This window comes from Crocodylus siamensis, chromosome 1 (genome assembly GCF_052110815.1).
Source record: "Crocodylus siamensis isolate JL-2025a chromosome 1, ASM5211081v1, whole genome shotgun sequence".
NCBI lineage: Eukaryota > Metazoa > Chordata > Crocodylia > Crocodylidae > Crocodylus > Crocodylus siamensis.
This window is the reverse complement of record NC_143395.1, coordinates 374,083,613-374,108,249: the sequence shown is the minus strand read 5'-3', so window position 1 is coordinate 374,108,249 and position 24,637 is coordinate 374,083,613. Positions and strand designations below refer to the sequence as shown.

Genomic DNA, 24,637 nt, shown 5'->3' with positions numbered 1-24,637 from the left:
ACCAGAACATGAACTCATTAGAAGTGGAGACTTGCATCTAAGGTATTAAATAAAGCGGGGCATCGCTTTCTACTATTTTTATTATCATTTTAAAGTAAATGATTTACATAAAAACAAGCAACAACATAAAAGCTTAGCTTATAAGTTAACATAATTTATCAGATCTCATTCCATATTAATCTACATGTATTAGCATAAACTGTGGGATCTGAAAAATGCTATTTGACCTCATTCCCGCTTTATGCATCAATACTTATCATTTAAGAGTTATTTAATCAGTATCCTGAAAATTAGAGATCAACCTATGTCATCTGAACCACGTAGCAATTACCAAGTTTGGTATTTTCAAAGGAAACATTGCATTTTTTTTCCTGCACAAAATTGAAACCATTTTGAAACTTGTTTAAATGCAACTAGTTTCTCAGACACCTCTTTAGCATGCATGAGAAAAGTGCTATTTAATTTCACACTCAACTAATCCTTTAATAATTTTCTTTCAGGCAGAATATAAAAGGCTATTATTAATTCCTTAATAAAATAAAAAATAACTTATAGTAGATATGTCTTTAACCTTGCACCAGTTTCAATATTTTTTTTCCTCACAGACCACACCAAAGAGCAGCATAAAGAACAAGTGATAAATTGTCCTTTGGGAATTATTCAAGACCTTCCCTCCCATTGGAAGCAAATCTACTGAACTCCTGGCATTTTTACGTTTCCTTCAATTAACGGATTTTTTTCTTTTACATCTCAATAGAAAATAGTTTCAAGAATTGGTACTAATCACCTTCAGGTTAATACACAATTATTGGAAGATCATTATGGAGAGACTAAAGCTCAGTAAAGTCACAGTCCAATGCCAAACTGCCAAAAGTTCAGGTTCCAATCTTAAATGGCTATTTGCCTCTTCTTTCATGTGGATTTTATTAGGGAAAAAAAAAGATTAAACTATCACACACTTTTGAGAGACTAACCCCTGAAATTTCATTTGTCACTCACCCCATTATGTTTATGACTTGTAGATAATCCTGCATTGATCTGAGGTCCCCTGATAGGAAGTCACATCAGCTGCTAAGCTAAAACACAACAAAGCAAATTAAAGATGGCATTTCACCCTTAACTCCTGTCATCTTATGTGGTGCCCCAATTCTGCTGTACATTCTCTTGCTAACCTATTTGCAATACTTCAGACAGCACCATAAATATGCCACTTCTTAAAATAGTTTTTCTCAATTAATGAATCTAACATTGCTCGAATATATTTATATGAGTATTTGTTTTCTGTGGGTGACCATATCAGATTAAAAAGGAAGCATACATGGGCTTTTAGGCTTGAGAATATCTCTACAACCTCTTTGGGAAATAGAACTAGAAGGGCCTTCCTGTGCTTATGAGTCCAGCTCCTGTCTATCACAGGCACTCACATCATGTCATCTTTTTTATAAACTGAACACAAGCTCCATTTTAACTGTAGCTCTATTATTTTCTTCCATGACTACTGAAGGGCTATTACAGAATCTTTTTTTTTAAATTCCAGCTAAAATAAGATTTGTTCACAGCCAATTTATATCCCTGTATTCTTGTGTCAACATTGTTCTTCATCTTTAGTTCTTTTCTCTCCCTAGTGTTTACCTGTTGTCTGACAGATTCTAAGTAATCCATATTATTTATTGCTCGGACACTAGTTAAATTGCTTTAAAGGTTTCAGATAGACTAATACCAAAGGTTGACTTACCCTTGGATAAGCTAATTAGTCTTAGAAAAAATAAATCTTCATGTTTATGGGCATGAGTCCATTACTAACGAGACCTCTTCATTGTGGGCTTGCCATTCTGTATCTATCATTCTTTTCTTGTGCTGTCCTCTGAAGCATCTGCTACTGACCACAGTCATTGAGGGAGTAACATACCGAAACCTGTGTTCCAAAGTCACTAAGTGTGGGCTGTTCAATTATAAATACAAAAAATTATAAACATCTGTATAAAGCACCTTTTGAAAGCTGCAATTTTCCATCTATAGATAACAGGTTTATGCATAATAGCAAACATTTAATATTAAACAGGTGTATTAATTTTTCTTCATTTTTCATGAGAGAGGGTCAGATTAGAACAAGAGCTGAAGCTCTATTTCCTTGCATAAATGTATGTGTGTGTATGATACATACATACATTGTGTCCATTTGTAGTTATATCTGTTCCAGATTAGTGCCTGAACAGTGATACACATGGATTCATTATGCAGACTGGCTTTTTTTTGCACTTTTTACACTTTTCAGAGCTATCCTTGTTACTTTTTTTAAAGAACCTTCCCTCACCCATTGTGAGCTTCCAAAAATCTTCCGTCTCAATGTCCTCGATCTCTGATGTAAAGGACAACAGGCCTCCTGTTTTCCTAATTATACCTGTTTCTACAATGGTATAATCCCAAACTTCTTTGCAGTAGATCCTAAATGTGAGAGTTGAATCATCTCTTTTTGTTAAGCTACAGAGAAGTTCAGCATAATCTACATTTAGCATCTGATACACTCGGTAACTCAACCTAATAGGAACAGGAATGACAGGAACACAAGAAGGGGAGAATACACGTGCGCACACACATACACAGCTGTTACTTCAGGGACTTTAATCACTCCACATATAAAATAGCCTCTTTCTCAATAATTGAGTTTTCTTACTGATTTTCAAAGGGCTCAAAAGTTTTTGCTGTCAACTGTGTGTAAAGTCGTGAAAACAAAACAATTTTTGAATTGTCCACATAAAAACTGCACTTTATTCAAGCTATTGTCTCTTGTTGTTTGTTTGGTTTTGCTCAGCATGAGAGCATAAACATCAAAATGGCCAGGGTGATTTCCCTCATATTGTAGGAGAATACTCACTCTGGGCTGAGGAATCATATGCCAAGTTTCTGCCTGAAGCAAATTTTTACGATCAAACTAAAAACCTTGGAGAACAGGAGTTTATAATGGAAATACTAACAAAACCTTAGCCATGGCAATGCTAGCGGGCACTGCAATAATATAGGAAAGCTCTCCCTGCCCACAATCTAAACTAAATACAAGGGATGCCATTTCCTATTGTGTACCATAGGCTAGCAAATAACAGTGATTTAATGTACTTGACCTGTGGTCATAAGGTAGCACTGCAACCCTCCAAGCCAATTTTTCTTTCTTTCTTTCTTTTTTTAAATTGAAATATGCTTCAGAGGGTAAAAGACTGCAATTTAACTCTTATTGCTTTCATTTCAACAGTACTTGACCAGCCTTATCCCTGCCACACATTACTGTATGTGAACACCCCACTGAATAAAGAGCCACCAAGCTTTTTCAGGAGTTTATTCATAGGTTTGGCTTTGCTTATTGTAGTATGCACCACATTTAAATTAGATGAGGGCTACTGTAAAGCAATAACATTGTCAGTGACTGGAGTCTCACTTTCCCCTCTAACAGTCTGAAGCAAATTAATGTATTGGTTGTTCATTAACAAGTAAACAGTTTCTGCTACAATGTCAAGAAAAAATGTGTTCATTAACATGAACAGTTCTCATCTACAAAGATGATTTACACAATGCATGTAATGATATAGATTTTCCCTAACTAGTACACTACCAAACTGAAAAGCTGGCTCAGGACTCTCTTGAAATTACAATATTGTTTGTTTATCAATAAGAAAGACAGTCTCAGTCACCTATGCCACCATTGTAAGCTCTATATTAAGTACTTAAAAAAAGAAAAAAGATTTCTGGAATCACTTGTGGAATTAATAAAATGTATAACTACGGACTTACACTGCATTAATGATACATCTTATTCCTGTGATAAGTTCAACTAAAAATTAATTCAATTGGTTATAGAAAGTTCTTGAACAACAACACTTAAATTATTTTAAACTTGAAAATTTCCAAGGATTTCTGGAGAAAAAAAATCAGCAAACACTGGCTAAAAAAGCAAAGCAGTTTGGATACATCAATGTAATCAGCATGCCTTGTGCTTTTCTGTTAACCCTCTGAGTACACCTCTAATAATTTGTAGATAAGTGCTAAGAATATTACATCTAAAGGAATTACCACTTTGTATTTTCCTTTGATACCTTAAATTCTAAATTTATTCTGCACACAGTACTCAAAGTGCATAAAGATGTATTGGATCCTGGGAATAGTACTGTCACATATGAGTACTGCATTTATCATAATGTTACTTTCCTGGAGATAGACTCAAAAGAACAGCAGATAGCTAGCAACACAATTTGAGGAAAAAAATGAAGGTGCAGATTTTATGCAGGTTGTATATACAATGTGTATTTAAAAAAATATTTTGCACCAATATGCTGCACTGATCCAAAAAAAGGAAATGTAGAAAAAGCAGGAAATTGGGATGTTTTATATCAAATCTACTACTATGTTGTATTCTCTTTTATTATGCCATTAGAAATGAACTATTACTTTTAATCTGTTATTTTAAGGTTTAGATATTTTAAGAGCCACAGTTACATTCATAAATTCAGTGTTATTACAAAGATATAGATAAGGGCAGAATTCAGCAATTTATTTTCAGTTTTTAATCCAGCATGAGTGCTTTCTCTTTTAAAATAGTTTAACAATATTCATATAACCTGTCTTGAAGCCTAGAAAAGAGCCTGTTGCAACAAATTCATGCACATTCTGTAACAGGCCTAAAAATAACTCTGAAAAGATTTTACAGTTATGTCAGTAAAACTTGAGCCAAAGATCAGAAACTTGTAAGGGACGAGGGATGAGTGGATATTTCAGAGGCTGGGATTATTTTTATATAAATTTTAAGTGGTACAAGATGGTGTAAGGATGAAGGAGCCAAACATCTTATTTTAATGATAACCTTGGATTCCAAAACAAAGCAAAGGTAATGGGAAGATCCCATATGGATTTCAAATAATATTTCACGTGCATAAGATGAAGCATATTGTATACCTACTTTCCTCCTGATTCCTCTCACTAATTAAGAAGAATGAACATTGACCTTTTTCTTTGAAACAGCCAACTTTTCATTATAGTCAAGGAGCATGTGTTATTAATGGACACTTTTTATTGCCAAATAAATGTCTTTATATTTGCATCACCGAGTTGCATATATTCTAAAGGGAAAACTGTAATATAACATTGGGAGGAGACTGGATAACCTCCCCTCCACCCCCCACTGAAAAAACCTTGCAACTTTGGACCAGATATTCAGCTGGTGTAAATCACCATGCACTGGAGTGGAGCAACACTGATTTACAACAGCTGGCCCTGTGAAAAAGTATACATTGAATATTGATTTACTATGCTTCCACCAGAGTGGAGAACACTAGCATAATGTAAGTGCTGTAGTTCTGACCTACCTGCCATGGAGCTGCTTTGTATAGGGACCCTGTAGGTGTGGTTGGGCAGAATCAGATTTGCTGCTATATGAGACCTTCCATCCTGAGGGAGGCACAATATCCTTTCAGGTTCTAAAGCGCATTAGTTGTGCAGCAGCTCCTGACTCCTCATCCCATATCTTTGGTGGAGTTCCCAAACTACCTCCTAAGTTATACCACTTAGGGGGCTTGTATCTATATGTTAATTCTGCTTCTAGCTCCCAATAAAATTATTACTGAACTGATCCAGATACACAGATCCTTAGGGTGAAGTTACATGTTATACTTAAACCATACTAGGGTACAAAAACTTGAACAATCACGTTTCAGCTTATTAACTTGTGCTATGTGCCCTCTTAGCACCTCAACATTATGCCACTTCAGGCAAGGATTAATTCTGGGCTGTGCTACCTAGCTCATGTTAGGGTAGCTTCTGTCTACCCCACGGAGGTAGAATGAGAAATCTATAGTCCTCCAGCACCATAGGATGCATTGCCACCAACCCCCTCCCAAAGCAAGAATATAGCCCAGGTGTCCTGGCTCCTAGCCCTGACCTCCAGCTCTGTGAGTGGTAAGTCAGAGCAGTTCAGGCAGGAAACACTATTAGCCCTTAATATGTGACTGCTCACAGCATGGTCTTACTTTAACACTGCTCAACATTCCACAGATTCAGTATGGTCCAAATATAATATGTAACTTCACCCATCCATGAAGAGGAAGTGCATGAACACTGGTCACCCCATGCAATCAAATGGATAGATCTGAGCCAAAGAACTCTAATCAGCTACTGGTTTGTGTCACTTGTTGAAAAGTTAAATGAACTCATTCAAAATGGCCTAAACCTTTCATAGGTAAAAATTTGTGTTTGACAGAGTAAGAGGTGGGCAAACATCCAAAGAACAGACAGCAGAGAAAGAAACCAGCCCAAGTTACACTATTTACACATGTGCCTTCCTGTGAATCTTTGGAGATTTTTGGAAACAATAACACAAAACTACTTCAGAGGGTGGTACTTTGGGAATGTAAAAGAACAGAAGACGAAAGGATCATAAAAGACCCCACATGCAGAATTCCCATTTTTTACCACAAGAGTTGTGTAAGCAGAACATAACCCAAAATTAATAGAAGTTGGATATACAGGTCAAACCCCCACCCCACCAGTGAAATGTTAACAAAATTTCCTAGCAGGATCAAAAGGATCTGGGCCTGTTTTTGGCTGTTCTCCTGGGGAATATAGTCATATGTACACCATCTTATACACAGAGAGAGAGAGAGAGAGACAGATAGTATGGAAACCAGATCAATGCATGAATGTGACAATTTTGAAATCAAAATAGAAATATTTTTCCTAGAAATTTCAATTTTGGCCCAAAATCTTGCACCAATCACATGAAATGTAAAAGTTTATACTTTTATTTTTAATTCTGAAAGTTTTGGAAATGTGCCATTTCCGCCCTCAACCTAGGGCCATTTATGTTCAAATACAGAACTATTTCTCTTCAAATGATCCTATTTGAAGCAAATGTTTGTAGCTGTCTGACTTTCCTTTTAAAGAGGGTTTTATTTTTTACAGAGGTGATTAAATGAAATGCTATAATATAGACATGAGGTTTTCACACATCTGATACCCGTGATCCTCACACAAACATGCTAAATATAAAATACTATAAATTTTCCTGATGAGTGGTTTTTCATTTCTCAACTCTAAAGGCTAAATTTCCATTGAGTTCAGTAAGGCCAATATTTCACCCAAAGCCTTTTTGAACCTTAAAATGACATGCATTTTTCTCAATTAATAAATACTACAGCTTTAAGGATAAGTTCCTCCCCCTTAATCCAATAATGTTCTTGTATCAATCTTAAAGTGGCTCTCACCCTAGGAGGAAGAATGTGTATCTAAATAATAATAAGATTATGTTGGGAGGAGCATCCCTATTCAAAATACCAATGCTGTAAAGAAATTAGTTGTGTTTATTGCCCTTCCTCTTCTGTATACCCTTGCCTATTGGGCAATGGAAACCTTCTGAATACCAATAAATGACAATCTATTTCCTAAGACTACTGCCACTAGCAGCCACAAATGGGGAGGCAAAAATTTTAAAGACACCACCCCATCATCTTCTGTAAATTATGAGGCAGACACCATCCATTCTCCTGCCTAGAATCCCCCTCCCCCTCCCCAGTAATAATCACCTTTCCATGGCAGAATAATAAAAGTTTAAAATGAACTGCCCAAACTCCGTGTCTTTTTGTTTTGCTTTTTTAAGAAAGTCCCACTAATGTAGCATTTGACCAGAACAACTGGGCAAAGCATTACAGAGAGAGATAAAAGCAACATACGTGTAAATCAAAAAGCCAAAACAAAATCCTAATGCAAGCTGTCAAGATTAAAGATGATCATTTACTCAGAGGGTTAACATGTGCTAAAATTACATACTGCAGGTTCTAGCTTGACTGATGAAAACATTCATTTGCCTCTATCTTAAAAAAAAGAAAGAAAGAAAAAAACACCTTAACCCTTTGAGGATCATATTAGCAGCAAGTTGCAATCCAAACAGAGATGAGTATTTCAGTCAGTTAGGAAGTTATTAATGTAAACACCCTTTTCTGTTCCATCATTCAGACATTAGCGCTAGATAGATCGGATGTAACCATTTCACATAGGTTTTCAGGATCTCAAAGGGTTAAAGCCAAGACTTTGAGTAAAAGGGTTTTATTAAAAGGGTGAGTTAGGTGAGCGAACAGTCTCGGATGAACTTGGTGAATAGTCTTCCGATTCGGAGTTGAGTTCAGGTGGAGCTTGCTGCGCCTTATAACGTTCCTTCACATCCTGGTTGCGTCTTCGTCGGAAAACCTGCCTCTCCTTATCAAGAGCGGTGGTCTGGCAGGGGCATAAAATGAGAATAAATGAAATTAGGCTGCGTGTGAAACGCAAAGCTAATGAAAACCATGCATTTGTACGTAGGCCTGCAAATGCTGGGGATAATAAATGTTCATGCCAAATTAAACCTGTTTTGTTTCAGTCAGTTTTGAAAGGTTTTGTCCACAACACAGCTAAATGCTTAAAAAAGTGCATTTCCCAAAACTTAAGAGGCAGTGTGACATCATCAAGCATATACAGTACCGTATATATGGATGCCATATGTTCAACTTCTGGATGCTATTAATTTCATACATTAATAGATTCAGGTTTCAAGCCAAATACCAACTGACCTTCTCCCACCCTTTTCCAAATAGAAATCTGGCAAGGTATAAATGTAGGGCTGTCTGTTTGATTTGACCTAATGAAGGTTGATGCACATTCATCAATGCTGAAATCAGTGAGATTGTCTAACAAAGATGGATTGTGATGAAGCTGTCAGACAAGAAAGAAAAACAAACACAGAAAGAAGCTAACCCAGCTCGTTAACACCTCCCCATGCCTAGCCAACTGATGTTCTGCTGTTAAGAAGAACACAGATGAATGCTTGTTGAACGATCCATTGAATCTGACCACTCAAGCCAGAAGACAGTATGCAGGTCAGACTCAACCCAAGCAAAGTAAAGATTAATTTTACACAAACTGCTTCTTTTCTTCTCAAGGAATAAGGAGAACACTTCTTGGCCGGTTGTTTTGTGCTACTGTTGAAAATGTATGTCTTAATATGACTGTTCTCACCTCCAGTCAAGTTTTCTCAACGTTCTTGATCTTGAATTGGACTCACAGGATGAAATCCTGGCTCCAGTGAGGTCAAAGCAAGTTTTGTCATTGATTTCAACGGAGCCAAGATTTTATCCATAATCTTGAATATAGAAAGTAGGTCTGTAGCCACTCAAGTTACTATGATGCTACAAATTCAGAATTATGGCCTTCATTCAGTAAACCATTTCAATGTGTGCCTGACTGCTTTCCTACACAGGGGTGCCTTTCTAGCACAGGGCCCATGATTTCACTGCAGAAAAGTGGATTGCAAATGGAAAGGCCTTAAAATGCATGCAGTATCTGACTGCTACCAAGAGAGGAAAAATAAATGTGGAAACTGAATAGATTTAAGTTTTAAGCTTTAGAAAGATTTTCCCTACCATGAGAATCTCCATTTAAAAGAATGCAGCCAAGAGGTTATTCTGCTTCAAAGGATTTATTGTTTTCTCTTGGGATATACACGGCCATTTTTCCTCTTGAAAATTTACCAGTTATACTGTGAGCCTCATAAGAGAACAGAGACACATTTATAGCTAGGGCATTTTTGAGAACAAAATGAAAACTAAATCCATCATACTACTGCAGATAGCATTATAGCAATCCAGCCTCTAAAATAATACAATCAAAGTTTAAAAATGATGTAATAAAGACAAAAAGATGGACAGAAACAAAGCTACTATAGCAAATGGATTTAGTTAGGCTGCAAACTATTATCTGAACATCCATAACCTATATTGTGTAAAAGGTAAAAATAATTAACTTGGAGAAGTTCATCTCTGTATTTTAAATAATTTCTATTAAATTCAACATTTATGGTCTGCTGCAGATTTCTTTGTTTACTGCTAATCTTTTGGGCAAAGACTCTAATTAGTATTTTTTCAATAACATGTACATTTCCCAGACTTAAACCAACTGAGTTTAAGTTTATTTTTAATATGAAACAGAACAATACTTGGATCATTTGCACACATAGTGAATATACTCCATACAGTATATAATTCTGTGTGAAAATTGAAAAGAATGGCATATATTATAATTCTATTATATACAGATTTCCATTTAAAATATTTTTATGCTTACAAGAAATAGGACTTTATTTCAAGTTTAAACCACATCAGATCATCTTGCAGTAATACATACTCTCTTTGGAGAAAGTTAAACAATTCTGGTAAGAATAAACACTTCTAATAAATGAAAAATTCACTGGTATTATTCTTTACAACCTGATGTAAAAGAGTGTGGCATGTATGTTTAAATAATTAAAAAACCTAGGATGCACAGCAACTTACACTAAACAAGAGTGCATACTCTTGAATAAAGTATGGTAGTTTATTTTAAATCTAACATAGAGTATACTTTTCTTTTTAAAAAGGACAAAAACACCAACAATTATTCAGGCAATCACATAACTAAGCCTCATGACATTTATTGTATTTAAAGAAATCTTATTTTATAATGGAAAATTCAAGTGAGTGTTTTACTTGTCTTTGATAAGGGGAAGCTTTGGGACCATTTTATTTAAAATATACCTAAAGACAATTGTGCTTTTTGTTTCAGACAATCAAAAAAAGAGTCAGAGATTTTTTTTCAAGCCATTATATCATTTAGTTCAGTCCCCCACCAATACAGGCTTAATTTCTTACATGTATCTTTAGTGTTCAGATTTACATTAAGTATCCTCAAGCAAGGAGACTTCTATCAATTTCCTTGGGCTGTTATTCTTGCTAGATATCATTTCTGGGAACAGTCAGCCCAACTTTTCTGAACTTCATCTCATCACTCTTTATTCATAGCCTTGTGGCATTATATGTTTTTATTCCTTATTTGAGGGAGCTCCAAAGGGGTTTTTTTCCACCCAAAAGGCTCATGATATGAAGTCAGAAAGAGACAAGTGGGGAATTCTTATAGAGTGGAGATGAAAATATGACATATATATAATTCTCAGATTCAGCTTTCATGTCTTCATGACCACAGCATGGACTGTATGCTTTTTGTTTCTTTCCATGGGCCTATTTTTGAGAGATGCGGGGCATGTTCATTAATGCGCCTTAGAGTGCACATTTAGTTTAGTACTTCCTTAATAAAGTACTAACTACATGCACAGTACTTAGAGTTATTATGCAATAGCAATGGGAAACAGTTATTTAATGATGCTTACTGTGCGTGACCTAATAACACTGCTCAGTAGGCTATTAGCATAGTTTTTGTCATGACATGATACTGTGTGGTGTTATTAGGACAATGCGCAGTAAGCGTCTCATGTAGATGTGCCTCCTGAGTTCATTTCTGTGAGAGCAAGGCATTCATTTTCACTAATGTTCTACGACTGAACTGAAGCTCTGGCACTTCTGCCAAGTATTGGTCACATATTTTGAACCTCTGGTTTCTGTAACACCATGAAGCTCATTAAATTACATTCTACGCTTTTTTTTTTCATTCAGTGAGACCACAGCTATTTCTTTCCTTTGAGAAAATGGATAAATCTTGTGGAATGTGAGAACATGTTGATGTATACTGAAGAAATAAAAGAATGTTTTATAAGTAAGATTTTTGCTTATTGTCCCCTGTTCCACTTACTAGGCACATGCCAAAAAGTGGTTAAACTGTGACAAAAATCAGCAATCTTTTTTTATGACAGAGCACTCTTAAATGCAATGCCTTGGTGAATACAGTATTGCTTTAATAGATTTATTATTTCATCTGCTATTCAGCTGGGAGGTTCACTGGTGCATGAACTGGTCCATTATGGATTTTCAGGGCATTTCAACTTTAAGCTACTCTTTCAATAAATAATAAGATGATCTGAAGTACACTTATGCTTCACAGGGCTGCAAATCCCAGATTTTCATTATCACATTTTGTCATTTTTTTCTCAGCTTGAGGTGAGAGAGTGAGAACTTTGAGGACTAGATGATAGTAGTGGTAACCAAATGAAAGTGCAGTGTTCATAGTTAAGATATGCAGCTGTCCTATTACAATCTATATGGGAATATGTAGAGCTTCTTATCCAGTACCAGATAAGTGGATTGCCTTTAATAGTATGGTGCTGATGGCTCTGAAGCATCCTTCATTAAAAGCTGATGTATTTTGCCTTAGTATTTGGTAATCCTGACATCCAGTACCAAATAGTTAACAAGATATTTTTGCAAATAAAAGTGTGTGTTTTGAAGCAATAGAGAGTTATTTTATATTTATTATTTCTATCTTCTCATAATATGGTGCATTTATTATTTCTTCAAGAGTTTACCATGGGCAGTATATTTTTCATGATCTCTAGCTGATGATGTTGCAGAGCTCCTGAATCACAGTTTTTTCCCTTGGCAAATGTTGAACACGGTGCTTGTGGACAGACATTCAGACTATAGATGATTTGAAATCTATATGGGATTTTGCAATGGGAAGGACCATATTTTAGTTGCAGATGATAGATCTGCCAGGTTAGTAATTACTGGATTCAAGTAACTGCATTTTATGAATGTGAACAGTGGCTGTTTTTGTTTCTCTTAATTTATTGCTAGCCACCAGAAGAAAAATCTTCATTTCATTAATAAAAGAACATTATTGTGCATTTTGCCTCCTAGTCCATCCATTATTCATACTAGCTAGGAGACTGAACTGGGGGGGGGAATGCAGCTGTTCATGCATTAATCTAAGAAACTCTCTCCTCTCCTTCTCTTGCTTTCATTCTGCAGGGACGTATCTGCAAGTTGCTTGCCATTTTGGAGATGCTTTGTTAGCACATGGAATTACACTGACACATCTATTGAAATACAGACATTTTCCACCCTTCTTATTATTTTTTATATGTAAATGTTCATAGCTGGGTAATTTTTATTCTTTCATAAGCATCTAGTTAGTGACCTCAATATGTTGAGTTGTGTTATGCTAGATTTGCCTATGGTAAAAATGGCCATTAATGCAGCAATCGTAGTTGTTCTGTAGTGGAAGATCAAGAGGCATTGCCAGGCAGCTTCTAGGTCTGGCATTTGTTTCTCCATGGGTGTCTCAGGTAGTATATATTATATTATTATATATAAGTGAAGTGCTGTGTCCAAGAAAATGGTGTGTTGATTTGTGAATCAATCATATATTTATGTATGTGTATATAGAGGTGTGTGTGTGTGTATACACACACATCTATATATACATACACACATATATGTACATACATACATACATATATGATTGATTCACAGATTAAGATACCATTTTCTTGGACACAGCACTTCACTTCTAGAAAGGCACCCTCAATCCTGACATGCTAAACATATATGACTTTTACCACTGGGCTCTCATGAGTAGACTACCAATTAAGCCAACTTATGTGGTAATTTAGGCATGTGTGCCAATGGCTACACTGAAGAGATCAAAGAGGATTTGAACCTAAGTCTCCAGAACCGAAAGGCCAATGCTTCAGTGCCCCATAAAACCTCATGATCTGGTCACTTAAATAAAATGAAAGCCAAAAACACACTTATGTTTTGTATTACACCGGTGAACAAAACAGACGAGTATTGTACATTTATGGCCACTGAATTCACAATGCTATATATAAGTTTCTGTTTATTCTTTAACATCCCCCAGTTTTTAGGGATATGATTTCTCAGCTGGTTTAAATTACATGTGGATAAAATTTTGTTCCAAGTTGTTTGCATGGGTGAATTTTATTTATAGTTTGTAAATCAGCTCTGGTTTTCTTAGTCACAGAGCAACAAAAGAGATTTTAAATTACTTTAGAAGTTTGTCTGTGTTTACTAAGGTTAAGTATGCAGAAGGGCTTAATTATATGAAGAAAGGAAATTTCGTATATATTAGTCCTGATTCCCAACTGCTTTATTCCAAAGGCAGTAATTTTAAATACAACTTCTTAACTTAATAGCATTTTCTGTGGATTTTGGACAGGTGTCAGTGACTTGCTAGATGCAAGGTAGAAGGGAATCAGGCACCATGTCAACAGTGTGGAATATTTTTTTTTAAATGAGCTATTCAGATTAAAACAAAAAGGTTACAGTGAGCATTGTGCTTTAAAGAGTCAGTGATTATATGTATTCACTTTTGTAAGGATGCTACAATTTCATATGAAATAGTGGAGAGGCCCAATGAAAGTGCCACTGCTATTACATTTATAGGATGTTTACCAGTAATGACTTTCCCCACACATTTTCTTGATATCACATTTGCTGCTTTAGAATTTAGATAATATCAGTGGTCCTATAGCAGGTAATATATGCTACTATCAAAAAGGAAGTAGTTCTAGGTCGACCTGTCCTGGTTTACCCTTAATACCATTAAGCTGATTTCAGTGCAAAAAAGCTAGAATAGTTAAACAATATCAACAATATTGTTTGTTGATAACATATTTATCAACATAAATGATGTTAAAATAATGTTCAGATTCAGATGTGAATCTGCAGGATTAAAAACATAAGAACCTAAGAACTGCCATATACTAAGTCACACCCACTGGCAGAAAGTAGATGCAGAAAGGAAGAGCGAACAGGAATGAATGGTTTTGTTCCCCTCCCACTTGTAGGCTCCAGGATTTAAGGTCTAGGAAGTTCCAGTTCAGAGGGTGTACCCCTAACTCCTATGCTCAGACTTCAGAAACATAACTTACATTGGCCATCGCTTGCTAAACTATGGTAAGTATTGCAATCAAAATGAATTTCCATTAAGTATCTTAAGTAAGTAATGTGAGTGATCTTTCACACATATATGCCACATGTTCTCACATTTGTGCCCACTGGGAGTGTTTGGAGTACTGTGGCATCATTAGCTTTTGAATATTCTGACTCAAACCCAGAAAAGCCAGAAAACTCATGTGACATTATTAAGTTGTTAAATCCCCACTTAATTAGACCCAAAGATAGATTCTTAGAAGGGGGCGCAAAAAGGTGTTGGTTTTGTTATTTTTGTAGGCCAATACAAATGACCCCAGAGTGCACCCCCATGCCTTTTTTCCCTCTTGTTATAAAACATCCCACTAAAAATAAATTTTAAAAACCAAAACCAAACCCAAAGAAATACTAGTTTTGCCTCTGACTCTTTAGAAAAGCAACTCAGAGAAACACAGATGGCTGCTTAAGAAAACCACATGCTTTACTCATTGTGCTGTAGGTGTTTTCTATCTTAATGCTCATTCATAATTTGGGGGAAAGGAGAGAGGGATGTGTTTACACTTTAACTGGGGGTGTCCGTAGCACATGTAGGTGTACCAGGCCAGCTTTGGTACCAGCAGCAGCGAAGTTACAGCGCCACAGGCTTTAGCATGGCTGGGTACCATAGCATTTACTCAGGTGGTTACTTATACCTGCTCTAGATGATTAAAACTTGTTTGACTACATCTATGTGCTCTATAACCTCAGTGCTAAGTGCAGTGTAGGCATAACGTCCTCAGTGACATCAGAACTTCATTTCCTGCTACACATGCAGGTCTTTAAAGCTGTTATTACATTTGGACGTAAACAACTAAAATGATATGTTTCTAATTGTTATGCCCAGGCCCTGCTGCAGCTGTTACTTTGTCCTTTAAGCGAATTTCATCTCAATGTTGAAATGTCTTCAGAAAAAATGTTGCAAGACTTAAAACTCCATGTGTGCTCTCTTTATGGCACAGTCGCAGAACAGCAGGTTCTCAATGGGCACAGTTGGCTTTCAGAAGTAGAATTAGGAATTAGAGGTATAGTATAGTGTTTTTACTAAAGGAAGGAAAAGACTGAGAAAGAAAACACTATAATTTTGGGATAAGGATGCTAGAAAATATAAGATGAAAAATGAAGATGATCAGAGACACAAAAAAGCAAAGTATAGTTTGCCAGAGAAAGAATAGACAAGTGTTCAATCTTTCTTTGGATCAGTTTTCATATGTTGTGAACACAAGTGACTTTTATCAGAGCCGTGGCAGATGAACTATTTTATAGCAGGGAATGGATGATCCCTGTATAGGTTTTATTTCTTATCGTTCCATGACTATGAAAAGTGTAAACAATGGCTAAGTAAAAATTGTTTGACAATTTATGTTAAAGCTTTGGTCAGTAGAGTGATAGTTTTTCAATGCCCCTCATTTATTTCCGAGCATTTGCAGTCTGTGTAGATGCCATGTATATAACGGCATTCATTCTGGGGTATCAAGTATAACAGCATTTCCTAATTAAGCATTTATGCCTAGGAGTTTTTAGTATCACTTTCCCAATTTGGCTTTACACATAGGGTGCACTGTTTAGAACAGCACTAATTATAAACATTGTTGTTACTGCCCCCAGCTGGAAAACAGAGCAGTTTATGTATGAATACGAGAGATTATCACCCATCTGCTCCAGCCCATTATTCAAGGATATGTCATTTTGTATGCTGATGGAAGCCATTACTAGTGTTTTAGTCAAATGGCCTTTTTTATATTGTTTATTTATTTACCTATTTGCTGAATTGGAGTCTTCCCCAAACCCCCAGTGTAAAATATATTTCAAAACCTGAGCTATGTAGTTAAACTGAGTCAAGGCCAGAGTGAGATGAGAAACATTTCAGTGTTTTATCACATATTCTAGAGATACACTCTGCCTAATGTTGGGTGCACATGACAACAAGAAAGACAATAATTCTGTCCTTCCATAAAATAATAAGAAAAAAACCAAAAAAAACCCAACACAAGTTCATCATAAATAGTTATGTTAGTCAGAATGGAACACTTTACAGACAAAGCAGTGATCCACCACAATATGTATTTTTGCTTTCTTTTTAGATGAGAAATTAAAATTTTAGTTCTTTCTTTGATAAAAGCTGACCTTAATTGGTCATTCTCCTGAATGAGTAAAAAAACCCATTTATGAGTAATCCCTCACCCTCACGTTGCTAGACCTCATCCTTAAAATCCATGAAAGACTGGTGATTTTCATTTCCCTACAAAGAAGAACAGCAACTGCTGTACTGAGGTTTCATTACTAAAGTTCATTACTAAATTTTATGTACAATATTCTGAAGCATCACAGAGTTTTGTCAGTTGACAAAATCAAAGGATGAATGAAGTATTTTTTTTTAATCTACGAAAGCTGTAATAGGTACTTAGTCATGACTGTAAATTAGCAAGGCTTTACTGTGTATCCCAGTACAAATTTAAATAGCCATATTTAAAAGTGTTTTTGAATTAGTCCTAACCAGCATTTTTATAGGGTACCTGAGCTACCATTTCACTTTTTGCCTGAACGGTATTTCCAGGAAGAAGAGTGGGGTTTCTTTTCAGAATTTCTGTTTTAGAATCTACATGCTTTTCAAAGGCAGAGTTGGTACACACAAAGATCCTTTTTCATTTTGGGGGAAACTTTGCAGTAGTCTGATCCCTGCAATCAGTTAAATGTTGTAGGCACAGATTTCTACATTCCTGGAATGCTTGCTGTTTTGCTAATGAAATTATTTTATAGATTCACAGTGTAGAGCTTTTATAACTAAATTTAAAATCATTTCTTGAGGCTTTCACAGTTTGTGTTGTAGGTAGGGGGAGAAAAAAGAATGCACTAAAAACTCATTTTATCTTTCCACCTACCACAAGCCAAATATTGTAGGCAACAATAGGAAAATAGCCACCAAATCAGCATTTGATGGAAACATTAGGGAAGCTGACTGAGGATGTATAGGTCTAGCATCAGGTATCAGAACAGAATCCCTACTTTTACCCACTCAAAAGGCAATCATCCCAGCCAACATACTATTTGATCATTCCATTCATGCCAGCTAAAAATAACCTTGTTACACTTATACGATGTAGGGAAATAGACTCATGCAATTCAGCAAAAAAATAAAAAAGCTACTAAAAGAGTTTGAAAATAAAAAGGCAAAAAAGTAAATGTGCATAGTTAGAAAACACAAGCTTACCAGCACATACAATGCATTATATTTCACTGAACTGGGGAGAGCTTCTAATTACTATGTTATGTAAATGCATTGTTCAATCTAAGGTAAGGATTGTTGGGTGGGTTTAAAATGACAGTATATAGTTTCACATCTGATACAGAGAGGAAAAAAAATGCTGAGATCCTGCTGCTGTTCCATGTGTTTTAAAACAGAAGGACACAGGAAGCAGACACCTTCTCCAGCAGTATGAGGAAAAAAATGCTTTAGCATATCCAGTAGATTTTCTATATATACACTGTCCTTTTAACTATACGGAAAATTGATACTGAGCATGTGCGATGAAGAGAAAGCTGGCAATGTCAGTGTGAATAATGGGTGAAGAAAGGGAATGAGGGGGTGTGGCATCTCAATCAAGATTAAAATGAAACTGATAAAGCAGCATATGGACTGGATAACAAATCAAAAAGCATGTTTATCCACTGAAGGAACTGGTTAATGGAGACTGCCAGCACGTTGCCATGGAAACACTGACTGTTGGAGCTGCACCATCTCATACCTTATCCAATACATTCCTGGTTGTTGGTAGTAGTCCAAAGACCCTGATCGCTTGATGGTAAACCCGTGGTCCAGCTGAGCAGAGAGAAATGGGGCAACTCAGTGGATCGACATTATGCTAAAGAATTAAGACTCCAGACCAAGCGGTTCCTTATTTAGTGCATATTTACTGTTTTCATTGTCAGAAGGCACTTATCTAACATACAAAATCTATGCACTGGAGACAAAAAGTAAAGAAATAAAAGAAACTAACTCCAGATTCTATCTTGCTAAATTAGAAGCCAATTTATTTAAACTGAACTGGGATTTGAGAAATAGGTTACTTAATGCATAATGCATTCATTTAAAAGTCTGACAAATATCCTGTTACCTCCGAAGACAGAAGTGCCCTTTTAAGTTGCACATACCCGTAATGGAAAATTATCTTTTGCAATTATACTGAGATGTTTAATAATTTTTAAAAATGCAGTGCAACCATCACAAGGAGCAGGCCAGACAGACTACACAAGGCTTAAATTAGACTACTTCATAATCATGGAATGTGTAATGATGAAAAGAATCAGGTTTTGATACCCCATCAATCATGGTAATTCATTTAAAAAATGTTACCCTTGGAGAGCAGGACTACTCAAAGTCATGAACAGCATTGTTTATCATTTCAGGTTACATCTCATGCTCAAGAAGATAACAGTAGAAAACTGTGATGTAAAATATTCACTAAATTGCACCAATTAAAGTAAAACAAAAAAAGGACAATAATCTTAACAGTATGTCAAAAACCCAGTAAAGTGTGTGCTCATGATATAACTTTAGGCACCATATATTGCTCTAAGTTAAGCTTATCATTAGCAATGGAATGCACATAGTAGCAAAAGAAAAATGGTTGTTTTCTCTAACCTTCCACCCTGCATGATGGTTGGGATAGTGTTAAACAGAGAATTAAATAACATTTAGGGAAAGAGGTTGGGAACAGGGAAACAAAGACACTTTGCCCAGTTCAGTACTGGAGACTGCCATAATTTTTGTGTTTTGTCCTATTAAGTGAAAAGGCCATTTTGTGCTCATTAAGAGTGTGGCATACTGGTGCAAGGCTGATGATGGTTACTAATTCTAAATTCAGAAAAGCAGTTTGACATGTCTTTAGGTACCAGCAATTTAAACTGTACTTAGCATCTAATTGTAAAAGTATCTTTCTCTTAATGTCCACATTTCAAATGTAAGATTCAATAATTTGTTCTGGTATGTTAAAACAATGCCGGTTTCATTTTATTTAGATGTATTTAAAGGACACTTCCTGTTTAAAAGAAGACCTGGTACTTCTGCTCCAGTTTTTGTTGAGCTTTGCTGGACTGGTCTACTATTGCCATCTACCGGTACCCTAGTATACTACATATAAATTACACAAAAGAATTTATCTTAAAAAAATAGAAGCAGCAGCTTTGCACTAAAACACCACAGCTAAATTAACATTATTATTTAGTAAGGGGACCCGTTCTTTGAATTTTCTAAGCAGAATTGCAACAACATTTTAGTTACCATGGAGACTACAGGCTAAGAAAACCAGTTTATGAATAATAATTATAGAACCACAAACCACAATAGATATAAAGTGACATTTAAGTCACGGGTTCTTCTTCAAGTAGAGCAAAACTAACAGACTAAGGCTGGTTTCTTCCCCTCACAACCCTAGATCTCACTGGTAAAATGGTCAGTTTTAATTTTATTTTGTAATTACTAGAATGAATTTGCATAACCTTGCTCCCTCCCTTCCCCCACCCCTTCGGTAAGACAGCACCAAGCTGGTTTCCCCAGACGCTAGAGGCTGCCTGCGACAGGCAGAGTGCTGTGGACTAGGAGGAGTTGGGTCCCATCGCTAGGCACATTGCAGACCATCAGCTGCCAGAACAGTTTTTGTCTTTTTATGCTACATGGTTCCTTTGTGCCTCAAGCTGGAATTCGCTCCCATAGCCAAGTTAGGGACCTCACACAACCTTAACATAAAGTTATCATTAGTCTTTTCTTCTGTCTTTAGAATGCCAGAAAAGCACAAAAGTAGCAACATGCAAGCAAAGCTGTAACACTTCAGACAGGAACACAAATTAAATTATGCTCAGTTAATATACTGAAGAGTAAGTCATTTTTAAAAAAATATTTCCGTGTCCCCCGAATTATTTCAAAGTCATTAAAATCCTATAGGGTTCCATTTAATAAAAAGATTAGTTCTTTCAAACTCTATTTTTTTTGGAGAAATAATTATCAGCTCTTCTCTTTAGTGACTAGACAGAATAAGCAGTTATGACTCCAGTTTAAAATATTCAAAGAAGCACTGTGATGACATCCTTGGAGAATTGCATGAAGAATCCTAGTCCTTAACTTGAAACATTTGTTTTAAAAATAATTGCTTCTCACATTTTTCAGGCAGTATCAGATTTATAAGCATGAAAAATGCAATCACAGAACCACAAATTAAAGATTTTGGTCATAAAGTTACTTTAGGGTACTGCTCCTGCAAACACTTATGCAATCACTTCACTTCAGTACTATAGAAAAGGCTTGGTCTAAACTTAAAATAGTTTGCCAGCACAACTTCATTAGTTTATGGGCGTGTTTTCTTTCACACAAACTGACACAGGCCACATACAGGTGCTATATCTCTACTGAGAGAATTATCCTTTGTAAAAAGATACTGGCTGGCTCTTTTGCAATGTATAAAAACTCAAAGCTTAAATTCATTCACGAGAGTTTGCAGGATTAGGGTCCCAAGAAGTAAATACAACCTTTACTAAAGATTAGTTTGGCTATTTTAAGTAAGAAAATGTATGCCTCAGCAAAAGGGGGTGGTGTAATATATTTAGATTTTTGTGAGGGAATTGGCAGCCCACATACACATGTGTGTGAGTGTATGTGTGTGTTTATAATATAACTGCAGATTTTCTGACCTAAAAATAGGAAGGAAGGAAGGAAAGGAAAGAAAGAGAAAGAAACAGAAAAAGAAAAAGAAAGACAGACAGACATACACAGACAAGGGATAAAATAATTGTCAGCTGAGTTGACCCACACAGATCTTTACGTCTTTATGGATTTAATCCCTCATATTAAAGATGTATTTGGTGCATACAATGAGTCCCATGTGAGACCTCTGCACTGTGGCAAATTTAACCACAAGGGCATTTATATAATAAAAAGTATCACTGAGAAGTTATCTTAAAAACTAAATATAGTATATTATCTCTCTGTACAAATGATATTATAAACTCAAAGTGATTCTAGGACTTGCATTTGATATGGTTATTTATACAAATATATACATGTTAATATACCCTGCACACAAATACATGGATGTGTTATATAATATATAGCATACATTTTTTATATATGTACACAAGCATTTACTCAAAGTTATGGCAAGTGCATGTGAAAGCACCAAATACCAGATGTTTTTAAAGAAAGGGTCAGCATATTCTTAGTAAACACGTTTAGTGCTGAACAACAGTTAGTGCACTACAGTACCTATACATACATACTTTGTAAATTATAAAGTTAGAGCAGCTTTAGTTAATAAAATCTGCATCTTTTATATTTGGTATTGTATACGATTAAAAAGGAGAGTCCCAGATGTAAAATGTTAATGACTTTCTATTCCAAACTTATACTGAATTTTCTTTTTAAATGTAGGCACAACAGTTAGAGGGCTTTGTTGTAGTTTTGCTTTAACTTGATTTATGTTACTTAAGTTGTGTTTAATGCACTGTAGATAGAAAATAAAGATAATTGCTTTTTAAATCAGCATTCACTAACCTTTCTTGAAATGCACTATGAAGGTTTGTGCTCCCCCTGATTTTAATAAAGTTACTGAATGGAGATTATTAACTTACTTTCTGGTTTTTATAACCATATATTTAAAACAATACTTATAGTTTACAGACAGAACTGCAGTATTAACTACACCAAAGTGTGATGTCTACCCTGGAGATGTTCACTATATGCACTTTTTAAAACTGAGACATATTACCATGATCAATTAGAGAAACTGTTCTTAAAATGTATTTCTGTGATGTATCATATTAGTCAATGGAAAGGTTCACTACAATGCCTTTTTCATTACTAAAATGTCAAACTGCTGCAAATAATCCATTTCCAGAGCAACTGGGGCAAAGAAAAATATAATAGAAAGTAAAAGAAGAAAGGAGGCAAGGGATGGAAGGGGCATGAAGCAGCCTCATTTCTAGTTTTGATACATCTCATGGATAAGCGTGCTGGCAGTCCATTCGGAAGGAACACAGTTTGTATTAGGCTGTTCAGAACATACCTGCATTTCATATGAGCAATGGGTGCAGAATATATGATGTTTTAATTGTAGGAGAGTTACTGTGGCAATACTGCTTAAAAACAAAAACAAAAAAATGTTGACTATGTTAGCTGATGATATAGAAAGTTGAATAATCTAAGAAAAGCATGAGGGATAATTTGCTTCCATGTTGAGGCAGTTTGGGTTACAGAGGAGAAAGAAAAATGTTAAACAGGCCAAGCTTTAGATTTTAAATACTTATAATACTTAGAATTTTCTGAGAGAGTATCCATTTTTGTTGCACAAACAATTCACACCTGCAAGTCAGATTGTATCTGCTGAGCTGAGTTTACTTCATGCTGATTTAACCCACCAGTGTAGGGGTGGAGCTGAGAAACATGAAAGTGGAAACAATACAAGGAAAGGTACATGGGCAGTCACACCACCTGCAATTTATGGAAGCTAGGAACGAACACTGAATAATCTGATATGGGAATGGTTATGTTCAATATGTTACTTATTTTTGGTGACTTTATCTGAAGCATTAACATTACCATGAGCAATAAAAAAACTTTTAAAACGAAAGTAAACATGCATGTGAATAAAACAGTTACTGTTTAATGATCATAGGATGAATAATTGGATAAATGTCCGGATCTTGCACATGTAGGGGTGTGTGTGTGTGTGTGTGTGTGTGTGTCTAACACACACTCATCTTTGATGCATACTGTACTGCATATGCTGCTGAAATTTTAACAAAGCTTGGTCAAGATTGTCTTAGAACCACTGAATAGTTTAGGACTATCTAGACTGTAACCATAACATACCAGAAGGTGGTATAGAGGGATATTAAATCTCTGTCCAGTTTAAAAACTTTGCTTGGAAGGATGTGGCTAAAAAACTGCATAACTGTGGTCATGGTTGGCATCTGAATAAAACTATTTTGCACTTCTGCATTTGAAATGCAGACAACTATAAGGGCAACCGGTAGGGAGCTATCGTGGTTGTCTTCAGTATCCTCAAAGAAACTCAGGTGATTATAAAAAAAATTCACTATAATTTTATATCAATTTTCACTCACTGTAAAGTGTTCCTTCTTTTAATAAGATCTTTCTGCTGCCATGAATCTCTATATGGCCCTCATCCATGTGATGATTCTGCTGCCAAATGAAATGTCATGAGTCTATACTCCAAACCACTAAACTGACACTGCGGTTGCTCCACTGAGTGGGAGAGCTTCAAGTGAAATATGTGACTGGGCACAATGTCTAATCCCTGAGAGGTGTGGAGTAACAATGTGACTCACAGAAAGAATCGGTGGAGAGAGGTAACTTTTTTATATTGGTTTAAATGTCAGAACTATCTAAGGATTGACCCCATCTACTTTCTTTTGGTGGCATCTCTTAAACATAAGGTCTTGTGGACACATTTTAAAATGCTAGAGCAGTGTATTGCAGATGCTTACTGCTATGACAGAAACTCCAGCTGCTGTACTGTTAGGTTTAGGGCCTGTGTTGAAATGCTTCTTTATCTTCCCAGCTACCGACAGCTGATGCTCATTCTCTGGAAGGCCATCATCCTGTAAAGAAAAAGGCCCAAATCTTTACTGAGAAAATGCAAAATGGAGGGGAAAAGACCTTAAAAGATTGTGAAGTGATTCAGGAGGTATTAATTTAACACAGAGTCACCTTCTCCATGAATCTATCTAAGGTATTTATAAAGGTGCTTATCATGTTTGCATCATAGAATCACCTGATTCTTCTCTTTGCTTTAGCTACTAACTCTTTTAAACCTTTAACAATGTTAAATGGTAACAGTCATTTTTAAAAAGCATGGTATATTGCTAAACTTTTGCTCTTATGAAAATTTATGCCCAGCCTTTATTCTATTAACTGTTTT

General features: G+C 35.8%; 1 protein-coding gene across 2 annotated transcripts in view; it reads right to left on the bottom strand.

Moving 5' to 3' along the window:
* Window positions 1–3,317: 3,317 nt before the first annotated feature.
* Window positions 3,318–24,637, bottom strand: part of DCLK1 (doublecortin like kinase 1) — a 405,319-nt gene continuing 383,999 nt past the window's right edge. Inside the window, exons 16-18 of one of the 2 annotated variants that reach the window (XM_090027476.1) lie at window positions 24,204–24,317; window positions 18,452–18,525; window positions 3,318–8,250 (exon numbers count right to left, since the gene is read on the bottom strand). In XM_090027476.1, coding sequence (XP_089883602.1) covers window positions 8,193–8,250; window positions 18,452–18,525; window positions 24,204–24,317 — 246 coding nt within the window. In that variant the 3' untranslated portion in view covers window positions 3,318–8,192. The remainder of the gene's footprint in view (window positions 8,251–18,451; window positions 18,526–24,203; window positions 24,318–24,637) is intronic. The other variant, XM_090027468.1, reaches the window with a different exon arrangement.